Source organism: Chiloscyllium plagiosum, chromosome 29, assembly GCF_004010195.1.
Source record: "Chiloscyllium plagiosum isolate BGI_BamShark_2017 chromosome 29, ASM401019v2, whole genome shotgun sequence".
NCBI lineage: Eukaryota > Metazoa > Chordata > Chondrichthyes > Orectolobiformes > Hemiscylliidae > Chiloscyllium > Chiloscyllium plagiosum.
In genome coordinates, this window is record NC_057738.1 from 22,640,813 (window position 1) to 22,650,894 (window position 10,082).

General features: G+C 42.5%; 1 protein-coding gene across 1 annotated transcript in view; it reads right to left on the reverse strand.

Annotated features, from left to right (window-relative positions):
* The window catches only part of LOC122564270 (collagen alpha-6(VI) chain-like), a 106,646-nt gene that overhangs the window by 47,385 nt on the left and 49,179 nt on the right, over positions 1 to 10,082 (reverse strand). Inside the window, exons 18-21 of the mRNA XM_043718945.1 lie at positions 8,526 to 8,579; positions 7,368 to 7,430; positions 4,871 to 4,936; positions 997 to 1,050 (exon numbers count right to left, since the gene is read on the reverse strand). Of these exons, the coding sequence (XP_043574880.1) occupies positions 997 to 1,050; positions 4,871 to 4,936; positions 7,368 to 7,430; positions 8,526 to 8,579 (237 nt within the window). The remainder of the gene's footprint in view (positions 1 to 996; positions 1,051 to 4,870; positions 4,937 to 7,367; positions 7,431 to 8,525; positions 8,580 to 10,082) is intronic.

The window sequence follows — 10,082 nt, forward strand, 5'->3', positions numbered from 1 at the left end:
TTGTCCTTCATTGCTAAAGGGATTGAGTTTCAAAGCAGGAAGATTATGTTGCAGCTGTATAGGGTGCTGGTAAGGCCACACCTGGGGTACTGTGTGCAGTTTTGGTCTCCTTACTTGGGAAAGGATGTACTGGCATTGGAGGGGGTGCAGAGAAGGTTCACTAGACTTATTCCGGAGATGAGGGGGTTGGCTTATGAGGACAGACTGGGTACACTGGGATTATATTCATTGGAATTTAGAAGAATGAGTGGGGATCTTATAGAAATTATGAAGGGAACAGATAAGATATACATGGAGAGGATGTTTCCACTGGTAGCTAAAACCAGGACAAGAGGGCACAGCGTCAAAATTAGGGGGGGTAGATTTAGGACTGAATTGAGAAGGGACTTCTTCACCCAGAGGGTTGTGAATCTATGGAATTCCCATTCTAGTTGATGCTCCTTCGCTAAATTGTTTTAAAGCAGGAATCAATTTTTTTTTAACAATAAAGGATTTAAGGGTTACGGTGGGAGGGCAGATAAGTGGAGCTGAGTCCATGAAAAGATCAGCCATGACCTTATTGAATGGTGGAGCAGGCTCAACGGGCCAGATGGCCTACTCCTGCTCCTTGTTCTTATGTAACATCACTACTCATGTCGTTCCTGTGGGAAAATGGGCCAAAGAAATCTGCCGTTGCATTTGAGGCCAATTAAAGCTGCTGTTTTGCTGGAGGTTTTCCAGCTCAATAATATTAAATAGTCCATCTCCAGCTATCCAAAGTCACAGACATTTAAACGAATCCTGTCACTGAATTGATTTATGAATTCATGGATTGGATTGAACACAAACAAAACTATCAAAGAAGCAGGAGAAATAATGTGCCCAGTATCTAATTTAAAACAAAATCAGCGTTTGCATGACAATGTGAACACAAATATAAACACGAATTAGTGACAAAGAAAATAAAGGATTGGTGTCTACTCGGTGTAGCTGTTTGAATACATGAGCTATTCTTACATTATTTCCTTTACTACCACGGAAGCCTAGTGTGCCACTTCGTCCACGTTCGCCCTGTAGATTAAAAAAAAACTGTCAATGTTATTCCAGTTTTTGTTTTCGCTTTTGCAGCCCCAGCCATTCCCACATATGGAATAGAATAAAAGAGAGAGAGAGCTCATAATTACTGATGTGATTTCAAAAGGGATCAAAGATTTCCAACATTCCTTGGTTGATGCAGTGCTTGACTTCATTTACCTTATTTTTTTCATTATTTTCTCTTCCTGAACTAACAGCTGTCGAGGACACTACAGCCTCTCTCCAGCTCGGAAAGCTTAACAAACAAATTGGTTGAGGCCCATATTACAGCTTTCAACCTCTGGTCTAACTTTTGGACAAGACTTGAGGATCTATTTAGCTCCATTGGCTCATGGTGAGCTTGTGCATCAAGTTAACATTGAAAGTGGCACAGTGGCTCAGTGGTTAGCACTGCTGCCTCACGGCACCAGGGTCCTAGATTCGATTCCGGCCTGGCTGTGTGGAGTTTGCACATTCTCCCCGTGTCTGTATGGGTTTCTTCCCACAGTCCAAAGATGTGCAGGTTAGGTAAATTGGCCATGCTAAATTGCCCTTGGTGTTAGGTGCATTAGTCAGAGGAAAATGGGTCAGGGTGGGTTACTCTTCAGAGGGTCAGTGTGGATTTGTTGGGCAGAAGGACCTGTTTCCACACTGTAGGGAATCTAATATTTAAAAAAAGAGTACAATTCCCATTCAGGCTGAGGTAGTGTCAGAGATAGTCTCAACTCTCAGTAGTAAAAGATCATGGCGCTTTGCCAAGGTCTGATAAATAAAAGCTAAAAATGTGGCTGGAGAACTGAAGAGGATGACAAGACTTTATTATACAAGGTTTAGGAATGATCAAACTGAGATATTTAAGGTAATTCAAGAATTTAATAGGGAACAACCTATATAGGTTAGGGGCAGAAGCACGCTATTTGTTCCCTCATGCCAGCTCCTCATATAATAACATGGCTGATCTGATTACTCCACATCCCTTCTGACACCAATAACATTTCACCCAAAAAAGAAAATTGCTGGAGAAACTCAGCAGGACTGGCTGCTGAGGAGAGGGGAAACAGAGTTAACATTTCATAGAGTCATACAGCATGGAAACAGACTATTCAGTCCAACTAGTCCAGCCAAGCATGGTCATACCTAAACTAGTCCAATCTGCCTGCGTGTGATCCATATGCCCCTAAACCTTCTCCAATCCGGAAGGTTGAAATTCTCGTCAACTTTGTTAAGAATTCCAGTGCCGTTATCCAAGAAATCAGATTTCTCTGTGGAGTGATGCACAATGACAGACTGGATTTTGTTTTCAGGTTGGACTTTACTGAAGGAGATTTTGGAGAACTGGCTCATTTCCATTTGACTTGGAGGGGATGGAGTGGTCACTAAGGACTGTGGATTTAAGAACTTTACTGGGGAACCTTTTCCCATGTAAGAGGATCCTATCTACTGCATGGACTAGTAATTTTTGTTGTTATAATAATTGCATGCTGTGTATCAACAGCTTGCTTAGGCAGCTCCCAATGCAGTCTCCTCTACATTGGGGGGGACAAGACGCCTACTCGCAGAGCACTTCAGAGAACATCTCCAGGACATCAACACCAACCAATCCCACTGCCCCCTGGCTGAACACTTCAACTCCCCCTCCCACTCTGCCAAGGACATGCAGATCCTGGGCGTCCTCCATCACCACTCCCTACCATCCGATTCTTATGAAAGCTGGTAGTCCCATCTAGGTAGTTATCATGGAATGATAAAAGGGAGGAATGTAATGTTAAAAGATTAAATTGGATTTTCTCTCTGGACATTGATGTAATATTAAAGAGTTAAACTGCACTGAGTGAACATTTTGAAAGTGGGTGGGGACAACATTCATGCAAAAATATGAATCACCCATAGTCATTTACTACTACTCCCCTACTATTATCAAAGTAAACTATCATTCAATCTCTTCCATTCAGAAATGCTTTCTAGCCATCCCCCGAAGCTAGCACACATCACACCTGCAATGTCTCGGGGAATCACTGAGTCAGAAAATCATCTGCATAACGATTCCCCAGGATTAGGGTATTAGCATTTGCATTATAATTTTTATCAGTGAAACAGTGGCTCGGTGGTTAGCACTGAGGGACCCGGGTTTGATTCTAGCGTTGGGCGACTGGCTGTGAAAGTTGGTTTGCATATTTTTCCCATGTCTGCGTGGGTTTCTTCCGGGTGCACAGGTTAGGTGAATTGGCCATGCTAAACTGACCATAGTGTTCAGGGATGTGTAGGTTTGGGGCATTAGTCAGATGCATGTGCCTGGGAGGGTTACTCTTCGGAGGGTCGGTGTGGACTTGTTGGGACTAAACAACCTGTTTCCACGCTGTGGGGATTCTATTCTATGAATCATGTACTTATTCAAATGTCTTTACCATACCTGCATCCAGCACTTTCTCTGGCAATTCATTCGACACATGAACTACTCGGTGTGAAAAAAGGTTGCCCTTTTTCCTCTCACCGTAAAAGTATGCCCCCTAGTTTTAAACACCCCTACCCTTGGGGAAAAAAAGCCTTTGCTATTCACCTTATCTATGCCTCTCATGATTTCATAAACCTCTAAGGTCACCCCTCAACCTCCTCGGGAAAACAGCTCTATCTGCTTTCCATAAAGGCCGTTCCCTCCGCGACTACCTCATCAGGTCTATGCCCCCCTCGAACCCACCCTCCCCTCCGGCACCTTCCTCTGCCACCACAGGAATTGCAAACCTGTACCGACACCTCCTCCTGATCTCCATCCAAGGCCCCAAAGGAGCCTCCCACATCTATCAAAGTTTCACCTGCACTTCCACACGTCATTTACTGTATCCGTTGCTCCCAATGCAGTCTCCTCTACATTGGGGGGGACAAGACGCCTACTCGCAGAGCACTTCAGAGAACATCTCCAGGACATCAACACCAACCAATCCCACTGCCCCCTGGCTGAACACTTCAACTCCCCCTCCCACTCTGCCAAGGACATGCAGATCCTGGGCGTCCTCCATCACCACTCCCTACCATCCGACACCTAGAGGAAGGTCGCCTCATCTTCCCCCTGGGAACTTTCCATCTCTGTGGAATCAATGTGGATTTCACCAGTTTCCTCATTTCCCTTCTCTCTACCTTATCCCAGTTCAAATCTTCCAGCTCAACACCGCCCTCATGACCTGTCCTACCTGTCCATCTTCCTTCCCACTATCACCTTTTCCCCCACCTCCATCCACCTATTGCACTCTCAGCTACCTTCTCCCCAGCTTCACCCCCTCCCATTTATCTCTCCACCTCTGAGACTCCCAGCCTCATTCCTGATGAAGGGCCTTTGCCCGAAACGTCAATTTTCCAGGTCCTTGGTTGCTGCCTGACCTGCTGTGCTTTTCCAGCACCACACTCTCGACTCTAATCTCCAGCATCTGTAGTCCTCACTTTCGCTTGGAAAACAGGCCCACCCTATCTTTATATCTGAAACTCAAGTTGGAAAGGGTTCAGAAAAGATTGGCCAGGATATTGCCAGGAATGAAGGAAACACAGCAGTTAAGTGTGCACAGAGACCTCCCACCAATAGTAATGAGGTAATGACTCGATAAACTGTTTTCGTGACATTGAGAGAGCAGTTAGTCTAAGCTCCTACCCTATTCTCCAAAATACCACCAATAGATCTTCAGGCCAAGGCAGATGAAAAGCTTTGGTTTAACAACTCACGGTGAAGACAGCATACGCCTTAAATAAACTAAAAAGGAGTGAGCATACTAAAAATATAAGAATTTATTGCACAGGCAGTATAGTTTACACATCAGGGTAAGCAGCTTACCGGTACACCTGGATCTCCTCTTTGGCCTGGATATCCTCTGACATAATTATCTCGACCAGGGGTACCCTGAAATAAAAAGCAGGTACCAAAATACAAAATTTTAAATGGAATTTGGCGCTCAATTTTCAATTTTTCAACTGTCAGCAGAAAATGCGCTTTAAACCAACCTTTAAAAGAAACCAGCATTCCAACATAATTACTACCAATGATGACAATAAGAAAGTACTTAAGAACCCATTTTAACTCCCTCCATCTGGTGTGGCAATAATAGGCAAAACAAACGGTCATGAGTCATTTTCAGCCAAGTTTACAAATTGATCTTCCATCCTGAGCTGGACCCTAAGAGTACCTACTTTATTTAGGCAGCTCCTTGCAAAATGCAAATTGATTTCCTGATAAGACCCTGAGTGTAGGCTCCATAAGACCATTAGACATAGGAGCAGAAATTTGGCCATTTAGCCCTTTGAGTAAGTTCTGCCATTCAATTATGGCTGATAGGTTTCTCAATCCCATTCTCCAGCTTTCTCCCTGTAACTCTTGCTCCCTTTGTAAATCAAGAACCTATCTATCTCCATCTTAAATACACTCAATGATCTGGCCTCCACAGCCTTTGATGAATTCTATAGATTCACCATTCTCTGGCTGAAGAAGTTTTTCCATATCTCCATTCTCAAGGGTCTTCTTTTTATGTAAGGCTAGTCCTAGTCTCTCCTGACAATGAAAACATCTTTCCAACATCCACCCTCTTCAGCTCATTCAGTATCCTGTAAGTTTCAATTAGACTTCCCCCCCCCCCCCCATCTTTCTAAACTCCGACAAGTATAGATGCAAACGTTCCTCATATGTTAAGCTTTTCATTCCTGAGATCATTCTCGTGAACCTACTCTACCAGTCCAGGGCCAGTACATCCTTCTTGAAGTATGGGGCCCGAAATTACTCCCAATACTCTAAATGTGGTCTGTCCAGAGCTTCATAAAGCCTCAGAAGTACATCCCTGTGTTTATATTCTTATCCTCTTGAAATAAATACCAGTATTGTATTTGCCTTCCTAACTACCGACCTAACCTGAAAGTTTACCTTAAGAGAATCCTGGTCTAGAACTCTACAGTCCCATTTGCACTTCAGATTTCTGAATTTGCTCCCCATTTGGAAAATAGTCCATGCCTCTATTCTTCCTACCAAAGTGCATGACCTCACATTCCCACATTGTACTCCATCTGCCACTTCTTTGCTTACTCTCTTAACCTGTCTAAATCTTCCTGCAGCATCCCCTGCCTCCTTAATAAAACCTGCCTATCTTTGTATCATCTGCAAACTTAGCCAGAATGCCCTCAATTCCTTAACTAGATCATTAACGTATAAAGTGAAAAGTTGTGGTCCCAACACTGACCATTGTAGAATATCCAATTGTATTGTACGTAAGTGAATAGCCTTTTCAGAGCTGCTTAAAGGAGCTGCTTGAAACCTCTCAGAAGTAAAACGCCCTCATACTCCTACTAGTTGCTCTGGACTGCTATCAACCTCCATGGAGCCTTGCCTACCTACCTCACTACCTCTGAGATTGCCTTGCCGCCTTCTCCTCTCCCAGGCTCCGACTGTAAACAAATTCAGCACAAATGCAGCTCATTCTCTCCTTCCCAGTCCCCCCCAGCATCCGCTGCACTATAGCGCCTCTTTGGTTCCAGAACATTCTATTGGTGAGAAGAGGAAAGCAACAGACAGCCTTTTCTCCACACACTCCACATTTGTAGTTTAGTGGAGACCCCACACAACCCCTGCCCAGCAGTACGGCAGGGCTCTGGTTTATTTTTACTGGATGAGACAACGAGTTTTCTTGTGGCACACTGTACATGCATATCAAATGACTCCACCTTTTGCTGTGTCATGTGATTGGTTTATTATGATTGACTTGGCTATTTTGATCATCAGCAGATCAGATGGTATCTTTGGAAAGATGCGAGTCAAGGTTTTGCATTTAGAGCCATTCTTGGGAACTGGGAGACTTAATACAAGAGCAGCATCAGAGGAGCAGGAGAGTCAACATTTCGGGTGGTCCCACCAGAGCATCGACTCTCCTGCTCCTCTGATGCTGCTTGACCTGCTGTGTTTTTTCCAGCTCGACCAGAACTTTCCAGCATCTGCAGTCCTCACTATCTCCTTTATATAACAGCAGCATGTTCAGACTACTGGATGTCATTTAGGCAAAAAAATTCACTTAAAAATGCTCCTAAATGTAACCATTAGGTTTGAGCTCACTAAGAGGAAAGAAGCCAAAGTTATTTGCATATAGAAATATTATTGCGCAAATAAAATTGAGCATTCATTTACACAGCTCAATTCAAAATTCAGCATGGAGGACATGTGTAAATACTGAGTGCTGAATAGAATACGCATTTAAATGATGCATTGCCAAGCTTCTGCAAATAAAACAACTATGCAATTAGTTTGAAACTAATTTGAAAGATTACATATTATAAAATGATGTTTTTCCACTTACAGGGTCACCTGGTATTCCAACATCTCCACGCTCACCTCTGTATCCGGTTGAGCCTTTAATTCCCTGAAAAAAAGTTAATATGACAGTTCAAAGTGAGATATTCATTAAAAACTGTGTTGTTTCAAGTTGCATCCAATAAGTCAGTGCTATTTATAAAGTGCCAAATGCTATGACATATCAAATAAAGTACATTTATAAATGACTGGATTCCAATATCTGAATGGATCTTGGAATGTGTTCTTTTTGTCTTCATTACCATGGTTAGCGCTCAAAGGAATTTTATGGCTGGTTGCAAGAGAAACAAAATTTTGAACCAGTCGGTGAAATAACTCCACAGAGGCTGGTATCCCATCACCAAGTCACCCTTTATTTACACGTGGAAAGTCCTTGATAGTGGTCCAGCTCCCTCAAAGCCACCTCAGAGTGTCAAAATATCTGATTCTCCTCTTTTGATCTGTCAGCCAGGGCTCCCTTATTAGACAAAATTAATATTATTCTATGAGGTCCACCTGGCTGACCTTGTTACTATCACTGCCTTGGGTAAAGTTGATCAGGCTGTGGTAAAAATATACGGGATCACTGGCTTCAAGAAAAACATAGGAAAGAACTGCCTGAAATTCTATAGTAATGTTTAAATTGACACAGGGTGATACTCAACAAAGGAAGGGAATTTCTGAGCTATGGGGAAAGAATGAGAGACACAGTCTAATGGATAGCTGGTTCGAAGAGTTGACACAATGAATGAGACACATGTGACAATAAATCTTTCTCTTTTGTGATATATGGTGATATGAGTCAATGGTTCTGGTGAGAACCTTTCAGATTATCATTTCTGTGTTGTGGCAGTTACGCATCAAACCAATTGTATAAATTTGTTTTTTGCCAGACTTTCCAACTTCAAGTAGTTATTAACATGCATCTGTAATGTTGTAGTCATCTTAGGCCACAACAGACATTCATTGTTATACATTCAGTTTGCAAAATTCAAATTAATTTTCAAATTATCATAAATGGGGGAATAGAGAACTTGAAAATCAATAAGATTTTGAATACTTTGTTAATGATGAAATAATATTTAAAATTAAACAGACATAATTGTCAAGTGTATACAATGCACATATTTCAATAAATGCTTAAATAAAAAAAGTCTGTCTTTACAGTATTTCCATTATCCCCTTTTGGCCCAGCAACTCCGTGGATTCCAGACTCCCCCTGTGAGAAGACAATATTCAGGATTAATTTGTCAAATAATATATACATATGAGCAAAAGAAAGAAAAATTACAAAGTAAAAACAGGAGAAAACGACTTGGTTTTACATAGAATCTTTCACAACTTCAGAACCACCCAAAGCTTTTTATTATGTTTTAAGTAATATAACAAATGTGACAGCCAAATTGCAAGGCCCAACAAATAATTTGTTCATTTTTTTATGGAATTTGTTGAGGGATAAATATCCATTTGGAAGCATTTCCTTGCCCTTCAAAATAGTAACCCGTGATCTTTTACATCCACTATTACCAATATTTTTTTGCCGTGGAGAAAGGAATCTCCCTTTAATGTACTCTTACATTCATTTGAGAGAGTCTAATGTATTATATCACATCTAACATGCAGCACTGCTGTACCTCATCGGGGATATTAATCTAGATTACATGTTCGCATGTGACTTGCACTCACAACTTTCTGATTCTGAGATGACAGTCCTATTCACTGAGTCAAAGTTGACAGAGTATTACCTTAAACAGGAATAAATGGATGCCGTCACTAAATGTGTGTGAGGTAGAATTGACTGGAAATGTCCATGAGTTTATTTTTTATTCATTCAAGGGATGGGAGCACCTCTGGCTGGGCTAGCATTCATTACTCACCTTGAGGGTGGCATGGTGGCTCAGTGGTTAGCACTGCTGCCTCACAGCACCAGGAAACCAGGTTCAATCCAGCCTTGGATGACTGTGTGAAGTTTGCACATTTTCCCAGTTTCTGCGTGGGTTTCCTCCCACAGTCCAAAGATGTGCAGGTCAGGTGAATTGGCCAGGCTAAATTGCCCATAGTGTTAGGTGCATTAGTCAGAGGGAAATGAGTCTGGGTGGGTTACTCAGAGTCATAGAGATGTACAGCATGGAAACAGGCCCTTTAGTCGAACCTGTCCATGCTGACCAGATATCCCAAACTACCTGCCAGTACCCGGCCCATGTCCCTCTGTCCCTTCCTATTCATATACCCATCCAAATGCCTTTGGAATGTTGCAATTGTTTCAGCCTTCACCACTTCCTCTGGCAGCTCATTCCACACACGGACCACACTCTGCATGAAAAAGTTGCCCCTTTATATCTTTTCCCTCTCACCCTAAACCTTTGCCCTCTAGTTCTGGACTCCTCCACTCCAGAGAAAAGAATTTGTCTATGTATCCTATCCATTCCCCTCAAAATTTTGTAAACCTCAATAAGGTCACCCCTCAGCCTCCGACGCTCCAGGGAAAAAAGCCCCAGCCTGTTCAGCTTCTCCCTATAGCTCAAATCCTGCAATATTCCAACAGTGGCCTAACCAATGTCCTGTACAGCCGCAATATGACCCCCCAACTCCTGTACTCAATATTGTGACCAATAAAGGAAAGCATACCAAACGCCTTCTTCATTATCCTATCTATATGTGACTCCCACTTTCAAGGAGCTATGAACCTGCACTCCAAGGTCTCTTTGTTCAGCAACACTCC